At 35.5% G+C, this 17,416-nt stretch overlaps 1 protein-coding gene across 1 annotated transcript; it reads left to right on the forward strand.

The window, feature by feature from the left end:
• Nucleotides 1–323: 323 nt before the first annotated feature.
• On the forward strand, nt 324–17,009 carry LOC113235894 (serine protease persephone-like). The gene is made up of 9 exons (XM_026471818.1): nt 324–346; nt 1,196–1,275; nt 3,214–3,246; nt 6,220–6,311; nt 10,115–10,224; nt 10,925–11,068; nt 13,090–13,205; nt 14,239–14,396; nt 16,809–17,009. Exons 1-9 carry the CDS (start codon nt 324–326, stop codon nt 16,974–16,976), a joined length of 924 nt encoding a protein of 307 aa, XP_026327603.1. The 3' UTR covers nt 16,977–17,009.
• Nucleotides 17,010–17,416: the final 407 nt, after the last annotated feature.

The raw sequence follows: 17,416 nt of genomic DNA on the forward strand, positions 1-17,416 counted from the left end.
ATTACTACTTGGCGGCTGAAATAGGTAAGATGGCAGTAGGTACTTCTCTGGACAAGCTCCTTCACAATGAGCTATTCTGCTACTCCACTGGTTTGTTGTTATTATTGAACAAACTTACAAAGATTTTAGAAGAAAATTACAAAAATCGAACAATGCAAGGAAAATTCCAGCAATCTGACTGGAGTCGAATCAGCTTCTCTTGCCACAGCAAGGCCACCGCTCTTACCATCTGAGCTACAGATCTTAGGTACATGTTTGTCTATATGCTTATTACAGGTCTTTCTTTGTATTGGTTTTAAACGATTTTTTTCCATCAGCGCCACATGCCACTCACTTCACTCGGCAGGTACCTTTACAGCAGTGTAATATTTATTTGTTGAATAATAATAATATAAAAATCGTATAAACCCAATGCGAAGATCTTTAAGAAGCACAGCGAAATTCATAAGATTTGTTTACTCGGTCTATGGCTCAGTTGATAAGAGTGGTGGCTCCGGCATGGCAACAGCCGCTGGCTCGAAGGAACCTTTATTTGTGTTGTTCGATCTTTCTAATTAATGTTGGCACTCATCTGAACTCCTGTAGATTACGGCTTGTACGAAGTTCAAGTAATCACACTCAGGCATTACTTATTAGTTGTTAGGAGCGTAATTTTCAAAATTCTATAAAAGTCTTATAACGTCGCGCATTTTTTTTGTATGTATATTACGCGATAACTTTTTTTGTAAACCGATTTTGAAAATTCTTTTTTTTTTTTTAAAGAGTGGCAATCTATAGTACATTTTTTGTTTGTTTACTTAAGTAAATATAAAGTCTTGATACCTACATCTTTTTATTGAAACATATACTTTACAAATCAATAGGTATAAAAATTAAGGCATGCATATAGTATGTGTATTTTGTATTTGAGTGTAAGTAAAAATCATTTTATAAATGTGTATTTCATTAAATAGACATATTATGATTGTTTACATTTAGTTCAGTATGTATCTAAACCATAAACAAATGGACTTTAGGGGATGAATGACTTTTGAGGTCAGTTTTTTTAGTACTCTGTACTAATTAACATCTATACTAATATTTTTGGGCATAGTGCGTGTGCAATGCACAAAGAGGTTGGAGAATGTTCCCCAATATTTTCCCAAAATACTAGGGGCAATCACACACAAAGCAAATTGATATTTTCTTTTTTCAGGGCAGTGAAGAAGAGAAACCATCATAACTTCTTTAGATGTGGGTTCATTGGAGACCAAGAAGTAGTTTGCTGCCCACAAAGTAATAACAGATTTGATCTCACATTTATACCATAAAAATGTTCCGTCTATATAATTCTCCATTGGAAATGCCTCCAATTGAAGGCTGCTGGGATGACAAAACTAAAAAAATTACATATAAATATATATATACATGGTGATTTCTAAAATACATTATAAACTGAGTACTAAAATATTACTAACATTTATAAACAACAACTTTTGTTCCATGACTTTTTACGGAACGTAACATAACCAAATTATGTAAGTTTTTGTTGTACTATCTGACACTTTTTAGATCTGTATTTCGTTCTACTTTGTATAGCAACTCCTCCCGCGTGCTTTCGTTTGCACAGAGTCATCACCGCTAAGAAAGATCTTATATAGTACATTATTGCAGAGGCCGGGAAGTAAGGGATTGCTGGACGAGTATGAGTTACAAGGACGAGCGCGAGAGAGGCCTTCTATAATACGAGTCCCACCGAGACACGTATACATTTTTTCTCAAACAATGTGAGGAAATAATAAAAGACTAAAGAGATGAAGATGCATAATAGAAAAAGTAAAAAATATTAATTAGTATTAAAAGTAATACTAGACATGTTAGGACTAAAAGAAAATGTTATTGTTTACCCAGACACATTAATAGTAGTCTGCTGAACTTCTGATGATGTGTTTAAAATGCGTATCTATTATTGTATTTTCGTTATCACTCTACTCACTAGCACTCATTTTCGCGACCAAAATACAAAAAAGACGAAAAAGCAAAAGAATGCCATAACATTTTAATTTAAGTGTTGCCGCTTTTTCTTTTTTTAAGTAAGCGGTACAGGTAGGTATTTTTAATTCTCGCAATTATGAACACAGGTTAATTGGCTGTATAAGTTTTTCTTTTGTCCGTTTACATAGTTCGTTGTGTTATAGGTAGATTTAAAAGTTTAGAGAAGAGGACAGTAATGGATTTTCATACTTACTTTGCATGCCTTGGCCGGGAAGAAGTGGCATGGTCACTATATGACAAACTTTCCGTGTTCCTTTTTTGAAAGTAATGCAACCATTTCCGAGTATGTTTGAGAAAAAATATGTTTTGACACCACCGACAACACGAAATATTTGTCATTTATGGACAATGCAACTTCTTCCCGGCCAAGGTCGGCAAAGTATGAAAATCAATTACTGTCCACTTCTCTAAACTTTTAAATCTACTTATTAATAATGAAATAACTAAACAGGCAAAAGAAAAACTCATGCAGTCAACTGCCAAATGTTCGTAATTGCATCGTAATATTCGCAGAATTAAAGAGGATGTGGGTCATATTTTTCTGTATCTAAGTGAGCAATAAGCATTCTTGACGTAATTTTTTTTATGCCATTCTTCCATGAGGGGTGCGATAATCGTATTTATTTTTAAATGGCCGAAAAATAAACTAAAGTGTTATGTTTGATATTCTTTTCAGATTTTTTTGGCCTTTTTTATGTTCGTCGCGAAAGTAAGTTCTAGTGAGAAGAGCGATAACGAAAATGCATGCAAATACTATATCGAATATATATAATAACATATCGAATATTACTTTTAATTTAAATGAATTTTTTACTTTATCTGTTATACATCTTCTTTTAGTCGTCTATTATTTCCTCACATTGTTTGAGAACATCACTATACATATAAGCCTTGGCACGAACAGGGCTTGCTTGACTCTTATTAATACAAGGCTTCGCTGGCGCTCGTCCTTGTGACTTATACTCGTTCAGCAATCCCTTATTTCGCGGCCTCTGCAATAATGTACTATTCTTTTTGTACGAAAGTAAAATCCGACGAATTATTAAAAGTCATGGAACAAAAGTTGTTGTTTATTATGTTGTTAATACAGTTCTGCAAGGTTGTTAGTATTTTTCAAATAACCCCATATAAATGTGATAATTCAAAGACCCGTCTTACAAAATTCCAATGTACTTTCAGGTACTCGAACCAAAGAAAGAAAAGCTGACAGAGGTACATAAATAATCATTTATTCATTCAAAAACTAAATAAAATTAAATTCATTTAAAAACTAAATTAAGTGCATAATTATGTCAATACGCAACGTGGGCTTCGTCATATAAAAATTAATAATGCAATTCACCAGACTTAGCCATTTCTATCCAACTAGTGCAATGAAAAAGGACCGGTCTGAATCTTAGCTGGTTCAAACGTCCCCATAACACTGGCAGTATTACTGCGCTGAATGTCCAACGAAATTTGTTGCACCAAGCAAGATCCAGAGCGTGGATCATAGCCTCTATCACTAAGCCGACGACCCAACTCCCTGATGAATTATTTGGCCTCTGCACCCCAGTCCCCGCAGTCTCTACTGCAATTGGCACAAAATCGTATATCGGTTCCAAGGCACTGGACTTGGCATGTTTCAATTTTGCCGCATAGTCTGCAGCTGACCCTGCAGATCTGGTGGTGTTACTCAGATGGGACGGTGCAAACGTACTGACACATGTAGCGTCCCAATAAAGGCACCGGGCCTTCTGCCATGGAACCAATATAAGGCCGTCAGCGCCTTAATTTTAATTCAAATCAGAGTCGATCCGATCCGGTAGCTCATCTGAGTCTCGAAATCAGATGGGTTTTCGAGCGAGAAGATGAACCTCATTCCTACTATATCTTTCTAATTTGTGAGTTAGATCAACTATTCTTCCGATTAGAAATGTCAAAGTTTCCTATCGGCCAGTTGTGAATCGCAATTATGCACCTCGACTCGGAAAAGACGCAGTTTTGGATCGGGAGAGGCAATCAAAATCAAGCTGCTGGTCTCTTGCCATCTGTACAGCACAGCCCCGGAGGCGTATATGGCTTTCCGTATACAGTACATCCCCCAAAGGGAGACGAGGTAGGTAGTTTTTCTAAGGGGCTAAACAAATGAAATGCCGTACCCAGTATGTCCCCTCAAAGCGACGAAATTTTTTTATTTTTTATTTTTTTATTTATTTATTAAGTACTACCACATCATATATATTAGAACATTTCAACATTCAGAATTAGATACAACATTCAGAATATAGAAAAGAATTAGATACGCCTTTCCATCTACCGTATAAGTTTAAGCCATTGAAAACCCATACTTAGTACGTCCACTAGTATAGTTAACGGCTTTTCGTAAGAAACGCTCGTAAGAAAGAGTCTCTGATTCGTCACGTCTCGAGTAATTACTCAAACAAAATATCTGCAATAGTATAGAATTTATGTATTTATTAAAGTTAAAAGGAATACAATTACAAAATTAATCATTATCAATATTTATATATTTAAACAGTTTTTATCAAATACGAGATAAATTTATTAGCAAATTTATTAGGAAACAAACAAGTGCTCTTACAATTTTGCTCTGAAACAATTTTTCGAAGACAATAATTAAATGTTATCTATTAAATCTATTACAAAGTATACTATAGAAATTAAGTAAGTGATGGTAAGTGTATAGTAGACACTTTGGAATTCTCATCATTCGTTCCTTCATACTTCAATAGTTTGATCAGTCACAAGTTTACTAACTAGACCTGTAAATCGTTCTTCATCGATTTTAAATAATCTTAACTCAAGCACAAACGATATTAATTACAAGTTATGCCGCGAATTACGTAAAAATACATGCAAGATCGAAATTAACTGTGACACTGCATTCGCGCGAAATAATAATATCAGTTGTTATTGATATTATTATTTCTGGCCTATTTTGAAACATGCCAATATCACCAAACATGCAACTAATTAGAGCTTAGAGTTGTCTATTTTGTACGTGTTTATTGGTAGTGTAAGTGAGACGGAGAGAGATAGCTCCGTGTTTATTATTTGCGTTTTGCACTGTTTACTTAAAACAATAAGAGACAATCTCGTTTGAACTATGTATGACCCTTGAGTTTTTGATTCTATAATTATTCGACGTGACGAATCAGAGACGCTTTTTTACGAGTGTTTCTTACGAAAACCCGTATCTAATTCGTCCCATAATGGACTTAACCAAATACGGTTTTTTAATCGCTTAAACTTATGTGGTAGCTGGCGTATCTAATTCGTTACTTCGAGGGGACATATTGTGTACGGTATTTCAGTTGTTTAGCCCCTTAGAAAAGCGTACCGAACTCGTCTCTCCCTGGAGGACGTACTGTATACGAGAAGCCATTTAAGCCGATCACAAGCCCGGCCAACTAAATCATTTATTGCATGATGAAAACGACTCGCGCACCTTTGACAATTAAGGCCGTGGTGGCTGTTTTCCTCAACCATTACCCCACAAATCCCAACCGTAAAGCAACCGCAATTCTCAACGACGACATCATCTAGCAGAGTGCCTAAATGGGGATAAGGCAATGTCTACAACCACGCTCCTGCTTCAGGCTTAGTTAAACGCGCCACGTTACATCTAAAATTGCATAAGCGTAACAAAAAAATCAAATTGTAGGTATTTCAGCTGGTGATAAAGTCGGAAAATATTATACTGTACATTATTGCATAAGTACCTTTGCACAAGTATCGTTTTTTAAAATACTTATCGCACATGAATACAAATATGTTCGGAAGTAGAAATTGTGGAATTGAAAAATATGTTCGGAAGTAGAAATTGTGGAATTGAAAAAACACGTCGTGAAATTTCAAAAAATTACAGGATGAAACCAATAAAGTTATCTTCTCGTTTATAAATGGATGACTAAATAATATAAATAATCACATTATTCGCATTAAGATCTATTCAGTATTTTTTGAGTTTTCTAATCGTGTTTTGTCCATTCCACTAATTTATTTGGCTTCAAGTGCGTTATGTGTTCTATAATAATATAGCAATGAAACATTACCCACATGGTATGAATCAAATAATTTTGGTGAAATTACTGCCCTTTTTACAATGTAGTAGTTTTATTTAATTTTATTCTCAAATTACGGATAAGCTGGTCGATGTAGTTCATAACAAACTTTTTGCAGAATGTCAAAAAATAATATCCAACAAAATAGAGCCAATTGGCTTATACATAATCGGTGGAGAACTGGCGTCACTCGGGGAATTTCCTCATATGGTAAGTGTTTTCCTGCACCTATAATTCCCATGAATCAGTACAGTAATAAGGAAAATATTCAACTTCATGCACCGTAAATATTTGGTAATTGATGCCAAATGGAAAATTTCTATTAATTATACTTTCATTATTAATAATAACATTTATGAAACGACTTCAAAAAAGGAGAAGTTCTCAATTCGTCCGTTTTTTGTATGTATATTACACGGTAACGAGCCAAAATGACTCGAGTTTGACTTTGACAGTTTGACTTAGAGTTACCATAAGAAGAAAACAATACTTGCCATTGTCGTTTCTTTTTACCGACTAAAACTCGGCAAACATAGATGTGGAATTACATCGAACGATTCGGTTTTCTTTAAATAAAAAAGTTACAGTTATTATGAAACCAAGTGAAGGGACGAACAAGTAGTGCGCCTAGTGGTAAGCGACACGCCTGTCCATAATTGTTACAATGCCACTCAGAGCTTTAAATCACAAAGATCTGAGAGGCACTGCCACTGCATTCGTCACCCTGAGACATAAGTTGACAAGTCTCATGTGCTTGCAATTTCACCAGCAACCCCTACAAACTGGAACGCAGTAATGCTCACATCACAGCTTGGCGGCAGAAATAGGTAAGGTGGCAGTACTTCCCTAGACGAACTCTTTCACAAGGAGCTCTACTGCTTCTAACTCATCCGACATATGCTCATTTCTTTGTAAACAACTTTAATGTTGTAAAAAGTAAATGTTGTTCAAGTTATTTGACAGAGATAACGCACTCGAACTGAACTTAGTTTGACCTTTTGGTTGAAAGGATAGTACTTATCGTACCACTGTAACATTGCGATTTATAAAAACTGTTGTGAAAAGTACAGAGAAATGCACTTTTTTCTCGCAAATATATTATAATAACGTGTAAAACGGACGCTCAATGTTATTGCAAACGCTTGAAATAAGTCCCGAAGTCACACGTGTTACATAACAATTTGAGCTTCTTAATTCTTTGACATCTTATTGAATAAGACGGGTTTTTAGTCAATGCTCAATAAATAAATTAGTAGATAAGTCCCATCAACATTGACGTCTCACTAACGTGATGTGTGTAACGTTAACGGGCCAGGGGGCGTCAAACGAGAGCAACGACCTAAGAACGTATGCCAGCGTATTTTGCATAAAAAAATGATTAAACAAATTATTCGCTACTAAAGCTGTTGTTTGTGCAGTAAAATTAAACTAACAGAAACAAATTGTATGATTTATTAATGGACCGAACGTATATAATTATACAACTTTAGGAGAAAATAAATTGCAGTTGTGAAAAAGATTCTTGACTTGTGAATAACCCGTTCGAGTATCCGAACACGCAATATGATTTAGGAGTATAACTTAACACGTTCATCACTATGGTGGGTCAAAATGACCGACACGATACTCCTAATTTTGCGATGCTCCTTCACGCCGCAGCTTGCAAACCAAACGCTACACGAACTTCTGTTGCCACTTGGTTTTTAGGATATTTCATGACATACCTACTTTTGTAGACTTAAAAAAAGGATTTTGAATTTAAAAAAAATGTTAATTTGAAATGTGAGTGTAAAATCAACAGACATAATTATGTCAGTTTTAGGTAAATATCGATCGAACGTTACATGTACGTACTCTGCACGACATTGTGATCGGCACGGCCTAAACGTGTTATACCTAGTCTGTTCCAATCCATTACACAGTAAAAGTAAAGAAATCGGTTTGATTAAAATTCTAAAGCCATCACTCAATCATTTCAATAAGTAACACTATGACGTATATTGAAAAGATTTCAACTTGATATCTCATCACTTTTTCCAACAATATTCATTTAAATAACAACTTAAAATCGTATTTTTCCTTTTTTTTTACTAAAAATTCTACAATAGAGCCGGATAATGAAAAATTGCGAAAAAACTTATATACATACACAAATAAGACAAAAAGCAATCGCATAATGCATAAGCCAATGTCATTTTCTGAATATTTTTGAAAATTCTTGCCGGCATGCGGCACTAGTGAGACATGATTAGACGATGTTGTAAAAACAGAATAAAGTCCGTTTTTTTCCCTATATAGTAGATAGTGAGATTTTCTTGTATTGTCTGTTTCCAACCACTAACTTTTTTCTGCGTAGAGATGACTTAAAAAGGTTAACTAAAACGGCGAAACCGCGTCCGTATTACAAGATATTGTCACTGTACACTCTAAATTAATTTCTTAAACTAATACACACACCATTTAACGGAGATCTAGTAAAATCTATTATCTAGTAAAAAATAATGCAGTGTTATTTTTATAAAGAAATAAATGCGCAGTTGAACTCAATCTCATCCGATGGAAAGTGACGTTGAGGTCGACGATGCACACCTAAATATTGCCCGAGAGTGAATACTCTCGCGTGAATAAATCTGCAAGGAATTGCCAGCCTTAAAGCCTTAAAGACATAAAATCTGCTGGTCTTGGCTTTTGATCCTGTACTTGTCGTACAGGATCAAAATTTAATATTACATTTTCTCATCATAATTAAATATTTGACACATAGTTCGTTATGTAAAATGATTTTGATGTTGGCGTTTTTTATTAAAACCAAAAAGCTTTATTCAATACTTGTTCATGTCTAACAAATAAAAGTACCAAATAACATTATTATTTTTCGATTGGTATTGGTACGGTTGATATACAATAAATTATTTCTTATTTTACTTGAATACATACATAATACATAGAAAACATGGTGTCAGTTATTATTATTCGAATAATATTTTCCTTATGCTAATTTCATATGTAATGTATTCTGATTGAATTACGGTACATTATTAATCGCCAGTCAGTATGCGTATTATTGTATCGTACAGTATTAAATAAAAAACATGTTATACCTACTTTCAAAATTATCAAAGTATACAACAGTGTAGTCAGGTGTCAGGCGCAGTGGCAGTGCCCCTTTGCTATTTAAAGCGCTGACCAGTACGGCAACTGCTATGAAATCGTGTCGCTTAATACCAGGCGCACGACATGTTCGTTCGGTCACTTGGTATCATCAAAAATAGAATCCGCTTCCCCAAGCGTGAATTCGTAAGCTTGGCTGTCTGCAAGGGCAATTCACGCGATGATTAACAATCGAAATAACGGTTTGATTGGTTAGGAACCGCTTGTGCCAATTCAGCTCACTATAGCTGTCTTATTAAAGCAACCACTTCTTAATTCGAAAAGCTTATGAATGGACTACTTTGATTCATGTCATTAATTTTTGTAACACTATTTCGATTTTCGTGCGTCGTTTATTCCATCGATTAGCATGAGGTTTTTTTGTCTTACATTATAACTTTTTTTATAAAAACAAAACCGATCTCAAAAGTTTGTGCAATCTTCTATCTATTTGACAGGTTCTATTGAAAGTGGGTGAAATCCAATAAACCGGATTCATCCCCTAATTTATCACTGTTAGAGGTAGATAATTTCCCCCGGATTTGAATGGGACCACTACTGAGATACACCCTTTAGCAACAAAAAATAGAATCAACGCAATCACAAAAAAACGGTGAACTGAGAAACTCCTCCGTTTTTTGATTTTAAAAATACGAGAAAAGGTAAACCAAAACGTTGTTCGTTAAAATCAGAAGTAAATTTAAATAATTCGTATCGAGTTCTTCGATTTTCATTGCTACCCTTTAAAAATGAAAATATTTTGTTCCGAGTGTAAAATTGCATATAGGTATACATTTTAATTAAATAATTCCGTTAAAAATAGTGATTTCAAATAACCTTACGAATTGCGGACTGGATTGCAGGTAGCAATTGGGTTTGACCGCGGCAATGGGTACGAGTTTGACTGTGGTGGCACTGTGGTGTCGCCGGACTACATAATAACCGCCGCGCACTGCATCGACACTGTGGACCGGTAAGGATTTAATTCAAAACTATTTTCTTTAAGATCCTGCATGCTTTCCAATGGTTATCATAAACGTATATTTTTACATTTATGATCCCCTGATCCCCCGTAGAGAAGAAATTATAACAATATAATAATAAAATGCCAGACAACGACACCTGCAGGGCTAAAAAGGCCGTATTGGCAGAATCATAATAATATAACAATTGACAATTCATATTAAGAACTTTGAACCAAAACAAAAAGCACTTCATCTATTTGACAGTGTTCTAAGGAACACTAAACAGAACTCAGAACACTGTCAAATAGATGAATTGGTTTTTTTGTTTTGGCCTTTGGTTAGGGTCTTTTCAAGGCGGAAAAGGCCGTATTGGCAGAATCATAATAATACGATCGTGTTTAACCATACTTGCCGCATTAAGCCGGTTCGCCGTTAACGCAGCCGTTCGCGCGCCGTCGCGCTTGTTGTTTCTAAACCAGGACCAGTCGTCGTTGGCATGCGTACGGACGCGATTGCAAATTCGAACGAAGCCGATTCGTTACCGACCTGTGACGAGCCGCTACCGTACGAACCGATGCGAAACGCACAATGTCTTTTTCGCTCTTACGTCAATGGACATAAAGCTTTTTTCTTCTGCGTTAATAAGTGTGCCGACTCCCTTATACAGTCGAGTAAGTCAATCTGTACAGTTAAACGTTTCCATTGAAGCATAGAGCCGAGCATGATTCGCGCAGGCGTGGTGGAGCTGGGCGACAACACGTGGAATGAAGACACCGACCACCGCATCGCACGCATCTACATGCACCCCGAGTACACTCGCAAAGAGAAGTACCACGATATTGCCCTGCTTAGGTATGTTCCCTCAATCCGCGTGTTCAAAATTTATATGAATAAAATAAGAACAGGCGGAGAAAACTTGACACAGATCCGACGTTGACAAGCGCCCAATGGCGGCTGACGGAGCAAAGGGCGACGTGGCGTGTCGTTAAACTGCTTGAGCAATTCTCAAATTTTGCGATAAATGTGAGTTTAATAAGTACAGGGCTTCAGTTGAAAACCAAAATTTAGCGGTTTCCCTGTACTACTTAAAGAGAAATATCTCCATGTGCAAAGTTCTTATTTTATACAACACATATACAAAGTTCGAACAATTAGAAAAAGTTCCTTCGATCCGGCCGGACTCGTTTCGTTCCGTGGCTAAGTTGGCACGGTTTGCTAGGAGATGTCGGTTCAAATCCGGCCGGGTCGAAGGAATTTTTTCCAAGTATTCGATGTTTGTATTAATAATTAATAATAAACCAGTGGAGTAACTTCACAAAAATCTTAGAGCATAAGAATATCAATTCAATAAAAAATTTAATTTTAATAATAATTCGTAATTCTAAAAAATAATTAATCTAAAAATAATTCGTTTTAGACTATTATTGAAATAATATGCCTGTTGTCAGGATATTATATGATCAAGTAAAGTACATCCTTTTTTTTTTTTTTTTTTTTATTATCGTATTTAAAAGACTTGTTGCACTAATAGTTATAAATTCTCTTTTCTCTCTTAATAAGTATTTTTTAATAGAATGTTAACATTATGTAAAAGAAATATAAACAGATTATTATGCATGCGGTGTTCTCGTCCAAGTAATGGGGAATTGTATTTATGTTTTAATATAATTATGTTATTGTAATTTATAGTGTACTCTTTGTTGGAGAACCAAATAAATAAATTAAATAAAAATCGTGAAACAAAAAAGCACATTCTTTATACAATTATCCGTAGGTGTATCTTTTTTGTAAGACCGTTATTTAAAAGTAAAACACTTTTTTCCGGTTCTCCTCCGGTGGCTAACGATATTCCATATCGATTATATTATGTTGCAGTGGGCTTATACAATATATTATTATAATATACATATAATGTTTGTTACATACACATGTACATGTGGTATATTTATATTGTATTACAATTATTTTATGCCATGTTTATTTACTGTAAAATTTTAACGTTTTGTATTTGTGTTATTTGTATGAAATCTGCCTTGAATTATTGTTTTTAAGTGTCGCACCAACTTTTGCTTCTTTTTCTCTGTTTGAATGGTTGACTGGTAGAGAATGCCTTATGGCGTTAACTCCGCCGTTTGTACAGAATTGTATTGTGCAATAAAGATTAACTAAATTAATAAATGGTGTATATGTATATATTCAACAAGAATTTTGACGGATTGTATAACATATGTATATTAACTTCAAAAGAATTCGAAAACAATCTCTTTATTGGACACATTTTTATGCAGGCATCATCATTATCAACCCATTTATACGTCCCACTGCTGGACTCCTATCAGACGAGGGTTTAGGCCATAGTCCGCCACGCTGGCCCAATGCGGGTCGGGGACTTCACGTTTTCCGAGGGTTGTGAACCTTTTTCGACGTGCAGGTTTCATCACGATGTTTTCCTTCACCGAAAAGCTCATGATAAATTTCAAATTAAAATTCGCACATAAATTTCGAGAAACTCAGGTGCAAGTCCGGATTCGAACCCACGACTCTCTGCTTGAGAGGCAGTAGGTCAAACCATTAGGCTACCACGGCTTTTTTTTTTTTTTATGCAGGCAACCTGTATAAATTTTGATAATAATCATGGGAGTTTCAGCTTACCAAAAATGTTAAGGTGCCTAGTTACAGATTTGTACTATTTTTTCGCAATTAATTTTCGCAAAAAATTCGAGCAAATCTCTAGGCATCTTTACTTTTTTGTCAAAATGAGAAACAGTATTTAACGCGGGCCGAAAACATCAATTTCACACGATATAACCCGAATCCAGAGTACAACGAAGAATTCAACTCTTCCATTGATAAATATTCGATATGAATTACAGAATTGAAACGCCTCTGAAGTTCTCAAGCAATCTAAATGCGGCCTGTTTGTATACAGGCGATGAAGACCCCACCATTCCACTCACCGTCACCGGCTGGGGACAGACCAGTGTCGCTAGTACGTACACAATACATAATACCTACAACAAAAATTGTACGTATTGCACGCGGCGATAACTTAATATCACGGGCCGTGGAAACGCACCATGTATATGTAAAGAGGGCTAGGCCGCGCCCGCCTTTGAAGTTATTGAACGGATCCGAACAGGCCGCCACGGGCGCGCTCGGGTGGCCCTTTTCCCTCGGCCCGTTTCGCGGCCGTAAGAGGCCGCCTTAAGCTTGTGTATCTCAGAAACATTGACAACCTCCGCGGTCGGAGTGGCACACCGGTTTTCATGGTGTCGCCTTCTCTGAAGTCCCGGGTTCGATCCGCGGTCGGGACAATGTAAAAAACTTTTCTGTATTGTCTCGCGTCTGTTTGTGGTAACCATCGTTGTTTCCGATTTCCATAACACAAGTGCTTTAGTTACTTACTTTACTTAACTATTTATTGACATTAATAATTGAAATAATTTCAGCACAAGAATCAGTTTTTATGAGATTATGTCATAAAGTAGGTGGTCTAAAAAATATATACCACTTTCATAATATGTTAATTATTTGTACATGCGTACAATTTAAACAATAAAAAAATATGCACTTTTATTGACGTTTTCACGTTTATGTAATTCTTTCATTTTTTGTAATGGCAACACTTTTATTTACATTTTTGGCCTGGAATTCCATCAACGAGTATGGTAGGAAGTAAGATACCAATTGATACAATTCAAGATAATTTTTGATTGAAGAAAAATTAAAATCTAAGATCTGGCAGTAAGGCTTATTAGACCCCTAGGTCTTTCCCACGACACAAAACAAGTTTACTTGCACTACTACGTGTAAGGTGCATTAATAATATATTATTCAATGCGAGAATAATGTAATCAATTTTTTTTTGACGTTGCATCGCATTGGGCAGATACAATAATACAATTTCCTATATCATACGGGTGTTTTTACATTATTAGACAAGACAAGATAACAACATGGAAATTAACCGGAACGTTTAGAGTTAAGAAATTAATTTATCATTTTGCGTGTTGCGATTGTAGAGCAACGTCGCAGCAACATGCTGCTAAAGGCGAACGTGACAGTGGTGCCACGTGACCGGTGCAGCGAGAACTACCGTGACTGGCGAAAACTGCCCCGAGGCGTTACCGAACAGCAGCTCTGCGCCGGCGACCCTGAAGGCCTTCACGACACTTGCCAGGTACGAAATTCCAACTCTTAGGACGCCTTCAAATTAGACACAAGCGCTTTTGATACAGTATTTCTAGGGTCGGCGGACTAAAGCACATAAGTAAAAAAAGTGCTTCATTTTTTAACATGTAATTGTATATTTTCTGTGCGGTTTATAATGTCGGAAGATCTGAAGTGAATGAAAAATAAATAAAAGATAAATCTTGTCACAGCGATAAATAAAGTTTAATAAAGAACTTAAATTCTATTGGCGAATTTAAGTTACAAATGAATGAATCGTGAATTTGTTACATGAAGTTGACTTAATTGCTTTTATCGGTAGATGAATTATTACTTTAAATGAATGATGTCGGTTTTTGACTTATGTGCTTCAGTCCGCCGACCCTAGCTACCGCAGCTAGTGAAATAATTAAAATTCAGTTTCCTAAATTACATATTTTCTAAGTTACTTAGGTTTTCATTTAATTCAATTCACGTTCTGTCTAGTGACACTAAACGGAATAAATAGATCAAATAAATTTTAACATAGTTATGAAATAGGTAGATCTATTGCCAATAAAAATTCTCATTAGATCCAGTTTATTATAAAATAGATCTACTAAGAAAAAAAATTCTCATCAGATCTGGTTTATTATAATATAGATCTACTAAGAAAAAAAATTCTCACTAGATCCTTGATGGATCTGGAGAATGGATCTACTGAGATTGATTGCTTTTTCTTTCATTCGTTTTATTCTCCCGTTGTTTCTTTCGTTCGCTTCGTTCTCATATAATCAATAAATTATCTTGGCTATAATCACGGTGCACTAGCATATTTGGCGAAAAGTTATTTACTTTAAGGGTCATACAACCTCAAATGGTATTGGTTGAATCCACGTAACAGTGAGAATGTTGAATCAACCACTTTGGAAGAAATACGTAATAAAATTGAGGATGTACACTGATTACTATGCGGTGTGAAAACACGATTCCTGAAAATTTTCACGACAGAAAAGAAACACAAGCTTACCTCGAAATTTCACAAAAAAACCTCTGTATTCAATGGGTAGTTTACATACACCAATTTTTGTGTCTATCAACTGCACCAAATAGAACACGTTCGACCCAAGCAAAATGAACCGTATTAGTACGGGAAAAATTTAAATTCGAGCTATGGTGGTATTGACTCTTAATTGCTGAAACCATGTCTCGTTTTACAAAGCACTGTTCTTGCCTAACTTCATAAATAGATAAGACGTTTATTCAGCATAAATACATGCAGAGACAAACAGTTACAAGGTAAACACAAAAGCACGTAGAATTTGTTGAGAAAAACAAAATTGTATACTGGTCATAACCATTTGTAACAGTTTAAGCTTAAATGGCCCTGACTCAGTTTAAATATTGTGGACCGTGACAGTCAAAGTGCGATCGCTCAACATATGGTCTGTCAGTACCATATGGTGAGCGATCGCATCCCAGTAAGCCATATCACCAGAGTGCATCACACGCAAATACTTTTTTTAAGTTATTTTATGAATCAAAATACAGAAGAAATACTTATTTACTAGTTACAAGCATCGCTGATAAAAGCTCTTCCGGCTTTATGCGCTGCGAAGGAGCTCAGGCTAATTTAAGTAAAAATATAATATAATGGAGCAAAAACAATATATAAAAAGCCTGGAGTTCCAAGTCCCATAAGTTTACAATTATATTCTCTTATTGTAATTAACTTAGTTTTTGTGCAAGGAACAAAAACATGCTAACTTACATACTCATAGAATAGCATTTATGTTAATTACAAAATAAAGTTCTTGTCTTCAGTTTTAAAAAAATGTTTCTTTATATATGATTTATAGTGTTTGTTGTTTTGTTAATTATTTTTTTTTAGTTAATAGTTTATTGTACAGGAAAAAATACAAAAAGTCACAATTAATACAAGGAAAATACGAACGAAATGTTATAAAATTACATATAAATTACTCATAACATATATAATTTATAATATGAAGTGACGGGACGAACGAATCGTGCGACTGATGGTAAGCTACACGCCTGTCCATAACAGTTGCAGTGCCACTCAGAGCTTTAAATCGCAAAGATCTGAGGGGCACTGCCACTGCGCCCGTCACCCTGAGACATAAGTTGACAAGTCCCATGTGCCTGCAATTTCACCAGCACCCTTACCCTTCCAAATCGGAACGCAGTAATGCTAACATTACCGCTTGGCGGCAGAAATAGGTAAGGTGGCAGTACTTCCGTGGACAACTCTTTCTAAATAATTTTTTACTAATTAAATAATTCTAAATAATAATATAAATAAATATGTATCATCACATATTTATGTTAAATACGGTTGATTGTTCAGTATGGACGGTCATAATTATTATTATTATTATTGGATTGTACGCATATTTTAGAGAAGTTCCCATGTGTTCAACAGGGCGATTCCGGAGGCCCGTTGCAAGGCGAGACTTCCAACGACGGGCAGTACAGGCTGGTGGGCGTGACGTCATTCGGGCGCGGATGCGGCTCGCCCATTCCCGGAGTCTACACGCGCCTTAGGCACTATCTAGACTGGATAGAAAGCATCGTCTGGCCAGATTCATAATCTCACACAATACAATACAAAGAAAGTTCAATATGCATATATACAGCGTGTCCCAAAATTCAACGATAAGCGGGCGCTGGAGGGTGGACCTGCGCATAACTACTTGAGGAAAAATAAGAAAAAAAATTTATATCATTTTTTTTTTAAATTACGATAAAAAAATTGTTATTCTTCGAAAATTTACTCCCTTAATGATATTTTAAATCACCACGACCACAATTTTTCAGATATTTCTGATGTTTTTATTTTAACGGCCACCTAAGTAGTACTGCTGTCTACCACAACTCTTAAAATTCCCAGAATGCCTGCAATTTTACAAAAAATCCATCAAAATATTTTTTTTCCTTGAAATTTTGAAATATTTTTACCTGCAGTCGACTTTCACTCATCGTTTTGTAAAAAAAAGGTACGGACACCACTGCGGCAAGTTTTTTCAAGAC

This window comes from Hyposmocoma kahamanoa, unplaced genomic scaffold, assembly GCF_003589595.1.
Source record: "Hyposmocoma kahamanoa isolate Upper Pololo Valley unplaced genomic scaffold, ASM358959v1 88, whole genome shotgun sequence".
NCBI lineage: Eukaryota > Metazoa > Arthropoda > Insecta > Lepidoptera > Cosmopterigidae > Hyposmocoma > Hyposmocoma kahamanoa.